This window comes from Lemur catta, chromosome 14, assembly GCF_020740605.2.
Source record: "Lemur catta isolate mLemCat1 chromosome 14, mLemCat1.pri, whole genome shotgun sequence".
Classification (NCBI taxonomy): domain Eukaryota; kingdom Metazoa; phylum Chordata; class Mammalia; order Primates; family Lemuridae; genus Lemur; species Lemur catta.
The window spans coordinates 65,873,790-65,892,102 of NC_059141.1; the positions used below are offsets into that span (position 1 = coordinate 65,873,790).

Genomic DNA, 18,313 nt, shown 5'->3' on the forward strand with positions numbered 1-18,313 from the left:
TCCATTGGAGATCTTAACAATTAAAGCCCAAATTGTTGAAGGAAAAAACTCAAAGGATGGACTGAATAACAGCACGGACACACTGAAGTGGGAATTAGCAAGATGAGGCAGTAAGTAAAGGGAATCCTGCAGAATAAAGCACAAAGAAAAAAAAGATGCAAAAGTTAAGAGATATAAAGGATGGATGAAGACATTCAATTTTTCCTCCAGTAGGAATTCCCCAGTCAGACAGCAAGGGGAATCAGAGAAAACAATATTTAACCATTGGCCAAAAATTCCCCAGAAGTGAAGAAGAAAGCTATAAAATTTCAGAACATCTAAATAAAGAGAAAAATGTTAAAGGCTATCAAAGCAGAAAAATAGTTTAAATTCAAAGAAATAACAATCAGAGTTTCATTGTAAATCTCATTCGCAGCACTAGGTACACGAAAACAACGAGGCAATGTCTTCAATGAGGTGTTAAAAATAATTGTCATTTTAGAGTTCTATACCCAGCTACGGAATCATTTCAGAGCATGGTGAAACAAAGACATTTCTGAACATTCAGGATTTCAGAAAGTTTACTACCAATAGATTATCTGGGAAGAACTACTTAAGATGTACTCACGCAAGGAAAACAATGAATCTGGAGGAAACAGCAGTGTGAAAAAAGCGATATTACCTAAGTAATCAGCCAATCCTATTGCTTATGACTAAATAGGTATTGATTGCCAAAAATGTTTAAAATAACAATTTGGGACTAAAATTCTGTATGATATCAACAGGAGACTTGAGGAGTAGGAAAACAGCAGACAGTAGTGAACATTTCTTATTTTGTTTGGGAAGAGGCGATGCATACGGCTTACCATTAGATTTTGTTAGGCAAATATAACTTTATGTATGGATATAAAAATCTAAGAGTAACTATTAGAAAAATAGTGAAGTGTTTAACTTTCAAATCAACAGAGGAAAAAAGATGGAACAAAGAAAATTCAATCAATTCAACAGGAAGCAGGAATGAGAACACAAAGAGAAACAGAGGGCAAAGTAAATAGAAAACACAAAGTAAGATAACAGAGTTAAGTCCTAACAAAGGAGTCTTCACAATAAATGGGCAAGAAGAAAAAATAAAATGAATAGAAAATAGGCAATTGGTAGGAAAACATCATTCAAGGAAAATTAAAATTGCTAATAAACATAAGAAAAATGCTCAATCTCAACAGCTATCAAAGAAATACAAATAAAATAGTATTGAGATGCTATTTTCACTGATCAGATTGGCAAGTATTTTTTAATTTTGGTAATATCAAGTGTTAGCAAGAAGTTGGGTTAACAGGTACCCTCATGTCCCACCCGTGGGAGTGTATATTGGTGCAGTGAATTCGTAGGGCAATTTGACATAGCTATTAAAATCAAAACATTCGCATACATGTGCAAGGAAATATGGTCAAGATTATCCTAGCAGCATTGCTTGTAGCAGAGACATATTGACAATAATCCAAACGTCCATCAATGGGAGAATGACTAAATGAATCACAGTATGTTCCTTCCTCAGAACACTCTGCAAAAGTTAAAAAGAGTAATTTAGATTCATTTTTGGAAATAGGGATAGACATAGTATAAATATTTAAAAATGTGCAGGATGAAAGGTACGGAATTATTTTATATGTGTAAAACCACATAAAACAATAGCGTGTATATACATATATTTAGATACACATATGTACATAAACACCTGGAAAAAGCTCTGAAAGGCTAAACATCAAACTCATCATTGAGACTGCCTCTGAGGAAGTGAGATGAGGTGAGGAGTAGATGAGGGGTGTCTGTTGGCCTGGGGGTAGAATGTGGGGGCGGGAGGCAAGGGATTTAGTCTTATTTGTAAAGTCTGATTTTATTTTCAAGGAAATTATGTATGTATTATCTGTTGAATGAGTCTGATTAAGGATCAGATTATTTTCCTCTGCATACGCTGGCCTTTGCACAGACGGCAGATTTGGTAATCTAGTCTAGACTGGCCAGGTATCCAGTAAATAGGCAGTGTAGACACGATTGCTCACCAAGAATCTATGATCTCTCCCTCCCTTCCATCCCATAGTACTCACCAGATGCCAGAATCTTAAAGAATGAAAGGGGTCTGCCATATCTGGCTGTGGATTAATGCTAGTGGTACCCATTCTTGCAGGTTCCTAGCACCCTGCTAAGCAAAGCTGAGTGTGTCTGCTGGGAAGTCTTCCTTTTAGGGAACCAGCAAAATGATACTCTGGGTTAGGTTGCAGGGTTAGGTTTTAGCCTTCAGTCTGTTAAAGCTCTTCTGTGACCTCCCTTGAGCTATCCACTTTCTGAGCTCTTATGTGTAAGACCAAGAAAAGGGGAATGCGGCTAGAAAGATTCCATAGGAAATACATTTTTAAAAAAAAGGAAAGGAGAGGGGAATGAATTTCCTCTTCTCCAGCTTGGCAATGAAAAGTTGGAGACACAACCAGAACAATTCTTTATGTCAGTCCCTCCTAATTAGTCACAAATGTATGTATTTTGCTACTGATTTCACTTCCTTTGGATATATACCCAGCAGTGAGATTGATGGATCAAATGGTAGTGGGGTTTTTTTTGTTTGTTTGTTTTGACACAGAGCCTTGCTCTGTCGTCCCAGGTAGAGTGCAGTGGCATCATCATAGCTCACAGCAACCTCAAACTCCTGGGCTCAAGGGGTCCTCCTGCCTCAGCCTCCTGTGTAGCTGGGCCTACAGGCATGTACTACAATGCTGGCTAATTTTTCTATTTTTAGTAGAAGTGGTGTCTCACTCTTGGTCAGGCTGGTCTCAAACTCCTCAGCTCAAGCGATCCTCTTGCCTCGTCCTCCCAGAGTGCCAGGATTATAGGTGTGAACCACTGCACCCGGCCTCTATTTTTAATTTTTGAGGAACTTTCATACTGCTTTCCGTAATGGCTATATTAATTTACATTCCCACCAATAGTGTGTAAGGGTTCCCAGTTTTCTGGGAAACCTTTGTCAAACCCCAGTTGGCTGTTGTTTTAGTTCATTTTCTGTTGCTATAACTGAATACCTGGGATAGGTATATTTATAAAGAACGGGATAGGGTAATTTATAAAGAAATTTATTTCTTACATTTCTGGAGGCTGGGAAGTCCAAGGTCAAGGGGCCACATACATCTAGGTAGAGCCTTCTTGCTGAGGGGACTGTTGCAGAGGCCTTGAGGTGGCTCAGGGCATCACATGTTGAGTGACTAATGAAAGAGAACCAAATTGGCTTTTATAACAGGCCCACTGTCATGATAGCTAACCCACTCCCGTGATAAACCATTAATCCATTAACCCATTAACTCACTAATCCATTTACTCCAGCAATGGATTAATCTATTGATCTAATCATCTTCCAAAGGCTCCACCTCCCAATACTATTACATTGGGGATTAATTCTCAACATGAGTTTCAGAGGGAACAAACATTCAAACCATAGCAGCTGTGTGCATGTATGGATTCATTTATGAGCTCTATATTCTGTTCTATTGGTCTATGCCCCTGTTTTTAATCACAGCATCATGCTGTTTGGGTTACTACTGTTTGTTGGAAATGTATCTTTAGAGTAAATTTCTAGAATTGGGATTGCTGGGTCAAAAATAAATATATAAATAAATATAGTCTTGTTAGATATTGCTAAGTATTGCCAAATTCTCCTCCAAAAGGGTTGTACTGATTTGGATTCCCACCAGTAATGTTTGGGTATCCCTTTTTCTCTACTGTCTTGTTAACAGAACGTGCACCCCCAACCCCCGGGCTAGAGTACAGTGTTGTCATCATAGCTCACTGTAACCTCAAACTCCTGAGCTCAAGTGATCCTTCTGCCTCAGCCTCCTGAGTAGCTGGGATGGCAAGCTTGAGCCACCATGCCCAGCTAATTGCTCTATTTTTTGTGTAGATGAGGTCTTAATATGTTGTCTAGGCTGTTTTCAAACTCTTGGCCTCAAGTGATCCTCCTGCCTTGGCCTCCCAAAGTGCTAGGATTACAGGCATGAGCCAATACTCCCAGCCTCATTTTCTTTGAATTGCTTCAGATTAAAGGAGACTAAGGAGACATGACAAATGAACTGTTTTCTGGTCCATAAAAGGGCATGTGATAAGTGATAAAACTTTAATGAAGTCTTCAGATTAGATAATAATAATGTATCATTGTTAATTTTCTGGTTTCAATTGTATTGTGTTTATGTAGGATATAATGGTTTGAGTAAATCAGGTAAAGGTTATACGGGAATTCTTTACACTATTTTTGCAACTTTTTTGTAAAACAAAAGAGGAGAAAAATTTAAATTACATACAATAAATATTTTTTTTGTAAGTGTTTAAATATTCTATACTTATAATAAACCTTTTTGCCAAATGCAGAAGTTGCAAACTTGCTACTGGATGGAGTGAAGCAAATGTGTAAAACAATCTTGATGTGAGAGAATTGTGGGAGCATTTCCTATAGTAGTTTAGTGTTGATTAAATTGTCACTGCAGGAATCAGACTCCTAGGAGGGTTGCAGTGTCTCCTACTAGGACCTGCCAACCACTCTGGACAATGTCATTGGCGTCATTTTAGATGGCAGGCAAGATGCCTACTTTCTGATATATTTGGGTGAGTAGCTTAGCCAAGGGGAGGTTGGATACTTAGAATAAAAACGAAGGATTCTTGGTTAAACTGAAGATTTCATTGGAGAATCAAAAACCTTAACAAATAATCTCTTAGATGTTGAGCCATGTATTTTTCCCTGAAAAGTCATACCTTTTGTTGCAAAATCTCGTTTGAGATTGTATTACTGAAGAATAAACTGAGATTCAAATATGTGGAAGTGTTATTTAATGTCATTAAGTACCAAAAATTGAAAGACTTGCAGCAGGTTTAAAATTTCAACTCTTGTTATAACTATTTAAAAGGTTGTGAGCTCATCAAAATGTACACGAATCAACTTTTAATATATTGTATGATGGGTAGATTTATCTGAATTCTCAGGCATGGTTATGCCAGTGCAAGAACTCTCTAACATGAACAAATTCAATAAAAAGTATGACTTTAAAACATTTGAAAAGGTCTGTGGGAGAAGTGCCAGTAAAGAGAGCAACATTGAACATGCAGGAAGAGGAACTCAAGATGGAGCACCATCCCAGGGGAGGCAGGAAGTGCTTGATCAAGCACATGGTAGTCACTGGCCTTGGGCAAGAGTGGAGACTGCTTTTCCAGAGACTGGAAGAAAGGGGTTAAAGGAGCGTATAAGCTGTTGTTTTTGTTTGCCTACCATCCCTTTTCCCTGATTTTAGTTCTCCCTACTTTTTTGGGGGAGGGGAACCCACTTCTCTTCCTTTTATGTGGTTCTGGTAACAACAGAAGGGTGGAAATATGACCTAAGGGAAGCCAATCAGATTATCTTTCTCTCAGGAATTTAAAACTACAGAGGAGAAACACAAGAAGGGAAATGATTGGAGCTGAGTCATTCTGAGGGCATTGGCTCAAAGGAGACTGTCCTAAGTTTCTCTGGTTTATGCCCTTCACAAGACCTGTTTGCTTAGCTTTTTTGATTAAATTTTGTGAACTCTGTAGTATCTTTCCCCCAAATTCTATTCTGTTTGAGTTTGCCAGTCAAATTCTGTTTTGTACAAATAAAGAACTGTATAGGATACAGAAAGTGTAGGTATAGAAACATTTTAACTATGCGGTGGGGGTGGGGTCTGTTCTCTCCAGTAGAGGCAAGTGGGTGGATAGTTTGAGCAATGTGTTGAAATTATGGAAGGAAGCTGATCCAGGATAAGTATTAATATCAAGGATAAAAAAAGGTTTACTAATCAGTATTGAAGGTCCAGCTAAGTTTGAAGTATATCAATATATTGTGATGTCCTTCAGTAACCTAGGTGCAGGAAAGAAGAAAGGGCCAATGTTGGACGGATTCAAAGCAAAGAGCTAGCATAGTCTACCAGTCAAAAACATAAGCTGAGGATATTAAAGGGGCTGTCAAGATAAGTTGAAAGTTAATATCAACGGGCTCTAGGTATAACAGGCAAGTGGATACACTAAGGGGGTAGAATGGAGAGAAAGAGGGACACCCAGGGACTGAGGCTTGGGTTGATGAGACACAATGGACTAGGGAGTAGGAGAGAGACCTGAAAGTTTAAGAAGTTGCTCTGTTGCAGTTTATTTAGATTTAGAAGTCATATATCTAGAATAGACTGAGAAGTCTAAACTCTATTGCAGTTGATATTTAGAAAGTTTCAGGTGATGAGGTCTAGAGTGTTGCACGTAGATTAAGTTGGTTAAACACATGGCCACTGAAGTTGCCCATGATGATGTTAGATGAGATGCGAGTTTGGTAATTGGTTCAACTCAAGTTTTACCAACCAAGTTCTTAAGTGTTTTTTATTTTAATGAATGTAGGGGAATGGCTAGGAGGTTGGTAGATGGCAACTTGAAAATGAAGTTCCCTTATGACACTAACTAAGACTCTGGCCTTAGTGTTAACACTTAGTGTAACATATTGGCTCACTGGCTCAGTGTGGGTTCCTGGTTTTGCTTCTGTACTGGTTGTCTAAACATAAGTAAATTGCTTATACTTTCTGTACCTCAGTTTCCTTAAGTGTAACTTGGGGATAATAGTCCCTCCCTCATAGGGTCATTGTGAGAATTAAATGAACTAATATGTATAAAAGTTTGGTAAATACTGAGCACTTCATAAACGTTGGCTGTTATTATTAAAGGAGAGACTGACACATAAACAAACGATTGCAACACAATGTAATACTTAAGGATAAATACTGTACAAACATATAGAAAATAACTGACAAGTCACTTAAACTGTACTTGGGATACTCAAGGAAGTCTTCAATGAGGTGACAACTGAGGTGATTACAAAACAAAGTCCAAAAGCTGGACAAACAAGCTGGCGCATGAGGGACGTGGTTAGATCTAGGCTGAAAGCTCGGCTAAGCCAGGCACTTTGCTAGCTGTTTTGTAAATATTATTTCATTTAATATCACATCCCTACAAGATACGTATCTTCATTTTACCGAGGAGGAAAGCCAGGAGAAGTTAATTCGCCCTTGGGCACACATGAACGGAAATAAATCGGGATTTTTACTTTAAAAGTAAGCTGGTCTGGGACAAGAGCGATTCAGTACAGCGAACTTAAAGGAAGCCCGAGAGAACAGCGGGATCACAGTGCCAGCGGGGAGCGATGGATGATAAAGAGTTTTACGCTTGTCCTAGTAAGTCTGGCCTTGACTCTGAGGGCAATGCCAAGAGAGTAAAGGGTTTTAGGCAGGCCCTAGACGGCGAGTTGAGACCAAGCAGGTCACCCGGAGCATGGGATGCCCAGACAGGTCACTGATCCTCCATTCACTGAGCACACGTGAGCCGGCCTCGTCACGGGCAGCGGCTTGCAGCAAAAGAGGCACAGCAGGGGAGGCCTTTTCCTCTTTCCACGTCGCCCGACTTCTAAGGCTCTCAGGCTGATTGCTCCATTGGCTGCCTTAGGGCCCCTCTCTCCAGACGCGCCGGCCTGGCTGCCTGTCCCGGGGCTGGTCACGCGCCGCCACCGGCATCGGGGAGAAGCCACGGCTCCCTGCGCACCCGTTCAGCGCTCTCGGTTGGCCCCATTCGTGCAGCTCTCTCCGCCCCCGCCCGGCAGACCACTCGAAATTCCCGGCCCCGTCCACAGCGCCACCTCCCCCACCGCCGCGCAGCACGCCCGATCACGTGCGGGCCGGGTCACGTGACGACGGGCCACGTGAGGCCCCGGCGCTCGGCCCGGGCTCGGCTTCCGGAGCTCTGCGGTCCGCGGCTGCTCCGGGCGTCGCGGCCAGGATGGTGAGGACCGAGGGCCGGGGCAGGGCCGGGCCGCCGCCGCCGCCCCCAGTCTCAGCCGCTCTTCTCGTCCTTCCCGCTGCAGATGAACCGGACGACCCCCGATCGGGAGCGGGCGCCGGCGTCCGAGCCCGTGTGGGAGCGGCCCTGGTCGGTGGAGGAGATCCGCAGGAGCAGCCAGAACTGGTCGCTTGCGGCCGACGCCGGCGTGAGAGGCGGGCCCCGGGGACGCGAGGGGAGGGCGGGCCGCGGGGCAGACGCGCGGCCTGCGGGCGGGAGGACTGGGGCCCCGAGCCCCTGCAGCCCGGCTGTGCTGCTTCCCGCGCCCTTGTTAAGTACAAACGTTCCCTCGTGTTCTCGAAAACTCCACCATGGCAGTCCCAGTCACCAGGGAGAGGGGCGGGCCGGTGGGCCTCAACCCACTGAGTGCTCGGACCTGGGTCTCTTCATTGTTTGGGTTTCCTAGCGGTGCGCCCACCTCCATCCCGAGGGGCGGTCCGTTTGCGCCGCGCTGAGGGATTCCTCGGTGTTGGGACCTGGACTGGGTGGGGTGGGAGAAAAGCCCGTATGTGGATAGCCTGGAGTGAGACTCTTCAAAACGGGGGCCCCGCAAAGCTCAGAACTGTAATTCCAAAGTCCCATATGAGTAGGATTTTTGGATAAGAGTGGTGGTTGGTTATCTTTACCCTTCGTCTGGGATCCCTGTAGAACCACCCCCAAACAGGACTTTAGAATTGCTACGGAAACAGTAAGTGTCCATTGACTCGTTGGCACTCTTTCGGTGAGCTTTCTTTGTGTTTTCAATACTGCTTGTCTTGGTACTGTTAAAAGCAGCATCCGTTTTATCATATGTTACAACACATGCAAAGGTAAAAGTATATGGGTGGGTTCTGTATTGTCTTGACACAAAATAGAAGTATATGATATTGATAATACTGTATGTTTATTTGTTAAATAGCTACTACAGTTTCTGCAGGAATTCTCACAACAGACTATCTCTAGGACTCATGAAATCAAGAAACAAGTGGATGGACTAATTCGGGAAACTAAAGCCACAGATTGTCGCCTGCATAATGTCTTCAATGACTTTCTTATGCTGTCTAATACCCAGTTCATTGAGAACGTGAGTTATTTAGTTACATCATACTTGTGAATAATACTTTTTGAGTGAGCAAGAGATATTGTAATTTTAAATGACCTATTACTAGGTTCCCTCCTAAATTTTGGTAGAAGTAGTGGTTCTTGGTAATTGAAATTTTTTTCTCTAGGATTAATCCCTGTTTTTCATTAATAAAGTTTTAAGTTTGTTAATATTCAAGCCTTCGAAAAAGTTCCCTCATATTCCAGTCTTTCCATCCCTTTGTAGTTTTGAGAGTAGTCAGCAGTTTTGCTGCATTGTGTGGTGGCACTCAGGCTAACCTTGTTATGGCAAGTTCTGTAAGGACAGCCATGTACCTGATCTGACCCTCTGGACACCAGCATGTGGCTTTAGTTATTGACTAGGTCCGCCATATTGTGATAAATTATACTAAAGGGATGTGTATATCTACTGGGAATATTCTCCGCTAAAACTTTCTAATGATGGCTGCCCTATGATAGAGAATCAACTGTAAACAGTTTACTGAACTTGAACCCATGTGTGATTTTGTCTATATATTTACTGAGTTTTCTTTTTGTTTTTTTGGAGACAGTCTTGCTCTGTCTTCCTGCTTAAAGTGCAGTAGTGGCATCATCATAGCTCACTGTAACCTCAAACTCCTGGGCTCAAGCAGTTCTCCTTCCTCAGCCTCCCAAGTAGCTGGGACTATAGGTGCATGCTCCCATACCTGGCTAATTTTTCTATTTTTAGTAGAGATAGGGTCTCCTTCTTGTTCAGGATGGTCTCCAGCTTCTGGTCTCAAGCAAACCTCCTGCCTTGGCCTCCCATTTATTTTCTTCTAGATGTTAGGAATACATAGGTAAATTCAGTGGAGCCTTACCTTAGGAAACAGGGTGATTCCAGACTAGAAAGGAAATAAGCATGGGTGGAGCTGAGTGAGTGAAGAGAGACTGTTGAGAAATGAAGATGGAGAGGAAGCTTAAACTGATCTGTGTTTCTTATAGGTTGTTCAATTCTCTGAATATCAGCATTCATTTGTGAAAAGAGAATTATTAAAGTATGGAGTTGTTAGATGTAAAGTAATGGAAAGATCATAAAAAGCCCGATTTAGGATTGTTAAGAGAACACCAAATTATGCGATACAGGCCACTTGCACACCATCTTTATATGTTTTTTAGTAGAACGGATTGAAATGCCACTTTTAGCTTTTTTTTTTTGAGACGGGGTCTTGTTCTGTTCCCCTAGGTAGAGTATAGTGGTGCGATAATCGCTAACTGCAGCCTCGAACTCCTGGGCTCAAGTGATCCTCCTGCCTCAGCCCCCCAAGTAGCAGGGATTATAGGTGCATACCACTATGCCCGGCTAATTTGTCTATTTTTTGTGGAGACAGGGTCTTGCTATTGCCCAGGTTGGTCTCAAACTACTGGGCTCAAGTGATCCTTCCACCTTGGCCTCTCAAAGTGCTAGGATAACAGGTGTGAGCCACCATGCCTAGTGTACTTTTAGCTCTTTTTAGGGAGCTATGTGTAAAATCAAGATCTTAATAAAGGTTTTAGGGATCTCTTTACCAGTTACTTTCTTTAATGGCAAAGGAAAACTTGCAATTTTGAAATAAAACAAGTATTCAGTGAAAGTCAGTAGTTTTCTTATCTATACAGAACGTCCATAACAATTCCACTGAAAGAGTCAGTTTAGGAGAATCAAGTGTCTACTTCTCTGGTATACACAGCCCAGTCACTTTTTCATCAAGCTGAATTTGGTGTCTTTTTTTTTTTTTTTGAGACGGTCTCACTCTGTTCTGCAGGCTGGAGTGCAGTAGTGTGATCATAACTCACTGTAACCCCGATAGATACTTTAATGGGGAGAGGTGGAGGGCATCATAAACTTCTTTTCCTGAATCACGGTCTTCAGGTCTTTTTTCTCTAGCTCTTCTTTTCTGGCCAAATGTCCCTCTTCTTTTCCTGTTTTTGAGACAGGGTCTTGCTCTGTTGGCCTGAGCTGGAGTGCAGTGGTGTCATCATAGCTCACTGCAACTTCCAACTCCCAGGCTCAAGTGATCTTCCCACCTCAGCCTCCTGAGTAACTGGGACTACAGGTGCACCCCACCACACCTGGCTAATTTTTCTGCTGTTTGTAGAGTCAAAGTCTTGCTATGTTGCTCAGGCTGCTCTTAAACTCCTTGCCTCAAGTAATCCTCCCATCTTGGCCTCCCAAAGTGCTAGGATTACAGGCATGAGCCACTGCACCCAGCCTCAAGTTTTCTCTGAGTTTTCCATGATGTTTTTGTGGAGTTGTTTGGGTTTTATTTAGACAGGATCCTGCTCTGTCACCCAAGCTGGAGCGCAGTGGCACAATCATAGCTCACTGCAGTCTCAAGCTCCTAGGCTCAAGTGATCCCCCTGCCTCACCCTTCTGAGTAGGTGGGACTATAGGTGTGTGCCATCACGCCTGGGTAATTAAAAAAATTTTTTTTTTGTGGTGACGGGTCTTGTTGTGTTGCCCAGGCTGGTGCTGAACTGGTTTCAAGTGATCCTCCTGCTTCAGCCTCCCAAATTGCTGGGATTACAGGTGTGAGCCACTGTGCCCAGCTTGTTTTGTTTTGGTAATAGTTCTTTATTTCTGTCCACTCTGTGGATTCCCAGTTTTCCATTCATCTCTCCATTGTCTTAGTGTTCAGTCCTTATGCCTTCTTCCCCCTCCAGTCTGCGGCCAGAACTCCTCTCTGCACATGCTGGTGGCCACTGGCAAATCTGACTGCTTCCCTGACCTCCTATAATGCCACGTTACAGGTTCTTTCCATTTGTGGCAGGGCATGGTGATGCTGAGATAATGGTTAATATGCCTAATAAAACTCTGAAAAAATGTACTTCCTGACTTGTATTTGGAAGTGATAGAGCTTTTTGCGTGTTTTTTTTAAATCCTGACATCAGTACTCGTGTATTACAATTCAGGTTTGAATGATGGTGCCATTTGGTTTCGTGGTAATTTATCAGAGAGATTATTCAAATTCAAGTAGGTTTCTGGGTTTTATTCATTAACCTCAGAGGCAACCACAAAGTTGTAAACTACTTTATAAAAACAATCCAGACTTTCTAGGGCAAGAGAAATTAGTACTGTTAGTAAAGGCTCAACAAGTTCCCCTGAGGGGGGAGAAATACTAATTAACATTGGTCAGTGTTTTACTGTCTAATTAGAAGGTAACACAATTATTAAAGCTTCATTAATCAGTTAATTTAGAAATTTATCCTGAAATATTAAGTGGCATAGTTAATGACTTCAGTTTGTTAGAAGATCTGGTAGAGGAGGATTTTTTATTTTTTCCGAATCTTTAGCTTTGTACAATTAAAAAAAATTTTCCAAAATGAAACAGTTTTCTAGATCATCTTCCTATTAGTTTATAAAAGCTGAATTTTCGTCATTTTTCCCCCTCCTTTTCTACCTTTCTCTTGAAGAAACAGATGAGGTTCCTGAAACTGTCATAGACTCAATAATTAGAGGAAGTAAAGCTCCAAAATTACTGGCTCATAACTTCCTACACAGGCTGTCTCTCCTGGACCTGCTGTGTTTTACATGATGTTGTCCCTTACTTTTGACACTCCAGCGTTCTTGTTCCTTGGGGTACCATAGGCCCTGCTGCTGCTGGGCTTTTGCTTTCATTGCTCCAGGTGCCTCTATCCTTTGACGGACATCTTTCTTCCAGGTCTTAGCTCGATTGTGACTTACTCCTTGACCCCTGGATAAAAACACTTGAAGCATCACATACCATTCTTTAGTTAACTTCCCACAATCATAATTTTACAGTTATTGATAGAATATTTGATGAGTCGAACTCACCTACTGAGCCCCATGTTTTTGCCAAATGTATTCTTAGGGTCCAGGACAAGCGTGATGTACAGGGACTCAGTGAATGTTTGAATGCGTGAATGAATGAGAGTACACGTAAAGGTACTTGTATAATCTGTTAGGGAATCCCCAGCCCTGGTCTCTTTCCCCAGTTTCCCACCTTCCCATCCTACTCTGTCTCCCCAAATGAGGAAAAGCTCCTTTGAGGGGAAATACCAACTGTATTTATCAGTTCTGGGAATATCTATCTGATTATAAAATGATCACGAAACACATGAAGCTGTGAGTTCACGCTGGTGGGGTGAAGGAAGTTAGCATTGATGATCTGCTGTGTACTAAGTACTTGAAATGCACAGTCTTTCTCACCTGTGAAAGATCCCATGGATTTTAGTTCTTTGCTGGTTGGTTTCTTAGATGTCATGTTTGGCTTTCCAGCTGTAGGCTGCTGATGTCTGTCATGTGAGTGGTTTTTAACACCAGGCAGGGAGAAAAGTAGGGTGTTGGTGCTGTTCAGACTTCAGCATGAAGCTCAACCTTTGAGGTTAATGATCTTGCTATTTAAATGCTAAAGTAACCTTGGTAGCTGCGATGTCTTAAAGTCTCACTTTTAAGATTTACTTACTTTTTGGCCGGGCGCGGTGGCTCATGCCTGTAATCCTAGCACTCTGGGAGGCCGAGGCAGGTGGATCGCTCGAGCTCAGGAGTTTGAGACCAGCCTGAGCGAGACCCCGTCTCTACTAAAAATAGAAAGAAATTATCTGGACAGCTAAAAATATATATAGAAAAAATTAGCCGGGCATGGTGGCGCATGCCTGTAGTCCCAGCTACTCGGGAGGCTGAGGCAGGAGGATCGCTTGAGCCCAGGAGTTTGAGGTTGCTGTGAGCTAGGCTGACGGCACGGCACTCACTCTAGCCCGGGCGACAGAGTGAGACTCTGTCTCAAAAAAAGAAAAAAAAAAGATTTACTTACTTTTTGGATCCTGTCTTTAAAAATTACTATAGTAATATCTGATCTTTATAGAACAATTAGGACAAGTAAAAAAAAAAGGAAAAAAATCATCTGAAATTTCCTCAGCTAGGGCAGAACCTCTCAACGTTTTGGCACGTATATTCTAAGTCCATTTCCCATGCGGACATGAGACTTAGAAGAATTAAAACTGCAAAAAAATCAACTACAATTCTACCACCCCAAATTAACCTGTCATTGAACATTTTGGTGTATTTCTTTCTTGTCTTTTTAAAAAAAATTTTAACCTTTTCTAGATGACAGTGTGTATGTATATTTGCAGCGTGCTCTGTTCTTAATGTGTACTTATTATTTAACATGTCTTTGAGACTTTTGTGAACGTCTGTTCTTACTCCATTATTTGACTGTATCATAATTTATTTAACAATCCTCTAACACTAAATGTTTTTTATTAAATATTTTGTATGTATAGCAAGTTCAGAGAATAACCGTAAATGCTAAGAATATATAGCAGTTAGCATCAATAGGTTTTAATATTTTGCCATATTTGCTTCAAAGGCACCAGCTCTCCATTTTTGTCCTTAACTCTAAACATTTTGGTTGGGAGTTCCTTTGTATCTCTGCCTTTTTATTCTTTCTACACAGAGAGGGATTTCATTCACCCCCTCCATTTAGATAACCTTATTGTGTATTTGTTCTTTTCTGCATTGATTTTTGCGATGAATGTGTGTGATCATGTGAAAATAAAGTCAGGCTTCCATATAATTGTGAGTCTGTTTCTGGCTTCTGCTGTTTGTTACGTTTCTTTACTGTCTGCAGTTTCATAATCATAAATACCACAGATTTCTAATAAGTCTTACTGGGGCGAGTCCCCAAAGCTTCTATTCAGAATTGTTATGGTTCTTTGGTTCTTAATCTTTGACTTTTTACTTTCCTGTGTGAATTTGAGGATTATCTTATTAGCATTTGATTAGAATTGCATAGAATTATAAATTTGGTGTTTGTGATTTTCTGCTATAAATCATGATACCATGTGCATGCTGTTGTTTGCATTTATGATTATTTTTCTTGGACCTAAATTTAAGAAGTAGAATTTTTTGGTCAGAGGATATGAACATTAAAAACAACATTGTTTGGTCAGATTGGCAGATATTTTTTAAAAGGTGGACAACATCCATTGCTGGCAAAGTTTTGGGAGATGGGCACTCAAGTACACTGCTGGTAACAGTGAATTGTTAAAACGTTTGTGCATAAGAATCTGGAAATAGCTATTAAGATTAAAAAACAGTTTTGTCCTTTGACGTGGCCATCCTACTTTTGGAAAGACTGTGGAAATAAAAGGACCAGTGCCTAAGAACATATGTTCAGAGCAACTTTGTTTACAATAGCAAAAACTGGAAATCTTCTTAATATTCACCCAAAGGGAACTGTCAAATTAATTGTAGTTGAGTATATATCGTAGGATATAGGCAGATATTAAAAGATTGAACCAAGTCTGCATGTATTGACCTAAAAAGCGGTTTGTGAGAACATTAAGTGAAAAAGTGGGGCAGAGAAACGTGTTTAGTATGAGTGCATTTTTGTTTTAAAAACAAGAAGGGAAGGAGAACTCAGTATGTGCACGTCTTTATGTATTTGTGTAAAAGGAGCACACATACCAGGCTTAAATTGGTTATTCCAAGGATTGGGTTGGGGGTAGAGAAGGAACTGTTTTTAAATATATCTCTTTTACATATGTCTGTATATTGACTTAAAATTTTGAAAATTGCCATAGAATTCACATACCACAAAATTCAGCGTTTTAAAAAGTGTACAGTTCAGTGGTTTTTAGTGTATTCATAAAGTTTTATAACTGTGGGCACTGTCTAATTCCAGAAAATTTTAATCAACTCATTTATATTGACTTTTTATAGCAACCATGTTATATTTCAGTAGTTTAAAAAAAAAGTTTGAAAAAAAAAAAAAAAAGAAGTCACAGTGAGTTGGCAGAGTGATGGATTTATTCTGGAAAAGAGAATCCTGCCTGTCTGTACCGTAAGGGTCAGTGGGAGATTTTGCCTATTTGCTTTCATGTAAATGGAATAATAATAATTTATTGGTCATTTCAAGGAACAAAATGAAAATATATTTTACCATTACCATTGCTCCAAATGTTAATGCTCTCGTTACCTGGTTGATAAGTTATACCAGTTGACATTCTCGGTAGCCTTAGGTGAGAATACCTGTATCATTGCCCGTCAACATTATGTATTAGGTTAAATGAAAAGGTGTGAAAACTGGTATCTTACTGTTTATGCAACACTCTGGTCAACAATGAAGTTGAAGTTATTTCCTAGTCATTTCTATCTTTTTATTATTAATTTTTGGTGAATTGACTTTTCTTTGCTATTTGTTCGTGACCCACTGGTAGTGGCCTCAGCCATTTGAATAACCATTTCCTTCCTCATGTTTATTTTTTTTTAACTGAATGTTGAGTTGTTATGTTGTGATTTATTTCAAATGATGTTTGGACCTTCTGAAAATGAATTTGCTTCCACATTCAGCGTGTGTATGATGAAGAAGTGGAGGAGCCAGTACCTAAGGCTGAGGCCGAAAGAACAGAACAGGTACCTGCACTGAGTCACTCTCCAGTGAGTTCTTGGCTCTAAGAGGAAATGTGCCGGAGGGTTGTCATGTGGCCGGTGGGGGGTGCTGGGCAGGGCACTAGGGGAGGAGGGGAAACTGCTCCTACAGCAGCCCAGCGGTTGAACGCTTGTATTTGTTTCCGAAATGTAACATATTAAGTAATATATAGATTAATTTCCTGAATGATGGCATAAGAATAGAGCAGAAGTCAGCAAACTTTTGCTGTAAACGGCCAGATGGTAAATATTATAGGTTTTGCAGACCACATAGGTCATTATTTTCTGTGGCTTCACGTGTTACAAATGCATTAGCCCTCTCGCATCTCCCTTTGTAGCCTGAATTCTGGGTTAGACACTTTACAGGACTCTGGCAGAGAGTCTCACCTTTTTCTCACACTCCAGAAAGCACAGTGGGATATGAATACATTTATTATGGGAGTAGCTTTGAATTAGCTCTTATTTATTGAGATAATATAAATCACTCGAAAAGGTTGGTACTTTATCAGTAAATATTATTTGTAACAGATGCAGCTCTTAGACTAGGAAAGGATATTAGAAAGCAGCTGCAGTTCTGCCTATTCCCAGTGTTAAAAATAAATAAATTTAATTTTTAGTAGTACTCAAGGATTTGCTAGCCATTTAAAGTGCAGCAGTATCTGCTTATACCAGTTCAGGGTTCAATTTGAAAATGATAGATACTTAGTGAACTATTTTTTTAAAAGCCACTATATATTCATTTCACAAACATATTTTCACAAACTCGGTACAATAGTAAGTATTTAACTCAGAAGGGTGCATACCCAAGTAGAAAAAAATATACCCAGTTGGCCCTCAGAGCAACACTGTATGGTTTGGTTCCTTCTGTAATTATGTAACAACTTCTAGAATATTCATGAGGTGGATAGAATTATGACACTACATATTTTTCATTATTTCTCACAACTGATGGCACAGTTGTATATGAGGGGACTGTCACTGAGAGCTGCTGTTGTAGGAAGTAGAGACCTGCGGGAAATTTTCAGCAGGTTGGTGATATGAACGGACTTTTTTTTAAGGGAGAGCATTGTTCTAGGGTGATAGACTAGAGATGAAAGTGACCCTCTTGGTAGGGAACAAATTTATAAGATATTACAATTGTAATTGTCCAGTTTTTTGTTTTTGTTTTTGTTTTACTGTAATTGGAAAATGACATCTCTGGCGAGAGTGTTTTCTCTAAGTCTTAACTCCTAAAGTTGTCCAAGGGACTGTTAACCAAGGCTGTCCACCCCCACATTTGTTCTCCTAAAAAACAAATACTGTGCAGTATGAATCTGCAATATATTGATAGTCATGGTGAATCTAAAAGTCTAGGACCCTTTATTCTTCTGGTATCGGGAAAGACCATTCATTGTTAGGGTGCTTTTTATAAACTTCCTCTAACTGAACCATCACACAATAGTTGTACTTCTGATTTTGTAGACGATGAACCTGGAGCTCTAGGACCTTAGGTAGGTTGATGCATGTCCAAAAAGTGGCACGCTTGGTATTTAAAACTTGCAGTCTTCCTGCAAAGTCTATGTCAAGGCATTCAGCAGAATTTGACTTTGACATTAAACAATTTTTTTTTTTTAGCACAAGGCTAGGCTTTGAGAACGTTCAGTGTTTTCTTGGGGTGGTGTCAATATATTGGAGATTCATACTGTATGGTATTTGTTTTTTAGGAGAAGACCCGGGAACAGAAGGAAGTAGATCTTATTCCTAAAGTGCAGGAGGCTGTGAACTATGGTTTACAAGTATTGGACAGTGCATTTGAGCAGCTCGATATAAAAGCAGGAAACTCAGACTCTGAAGAAGATGATGCTAATGAGCGTGTGGAACTGATCCTTGAACCGAAGGTAAAGATGTTCAGTTTATAAATGTTCCCTGTTACACCTGTTATGTCTTGGGTACTTTACTTGGGCACACGGTTAC

General features: G+C 40.7%; 1 protein-coding gene across 8 annotated transcripts in view; it reads left to right on the plus strand.

Moving 5' to 3' along the window:
- Nucleotides 1-7,758: 7,758 nt before the first annotated feature.
- LOC123650021 (WASH complex subunit 2-like) overlaps nt 7,759-18,313 on the plus strand; it is a 56,800-nt gene continuing 46,245 nt past the window's right edge. For 6 of the 8 annotated variants that reach the window (XM_045568385.1, XM_045568388.1, XM_045568390.1 and 3 more), the window contains exons 1-5: nt 7,759-7,833; nt 7,916-8,038; nt 8,789-8,953; nt 16,283-16,345; nt 18,064-18,237. In XM_045568385.1, coding sequence (XP_045424341.1) covers nt 7,831-7,833; nt 7,916-8,038; nt 8,789-8,953; nt 16,283-16,345; nt 18,064-18,237 — 528 coding nt within the window. In that variant the 5' untranslated portion in view covers nt 7,759-7,830. Of the gene's footprint in view, nt 7,834-7,915; nt 8,039-8,135; nt 8,954-16,282; nt 16,346-18,063; nt 18,238-18,313 lie in introns of those variants that run through there. The other 2 variants (XM_045568393.1, XM_045568392.1) reach the window with 2 other exon arrangements.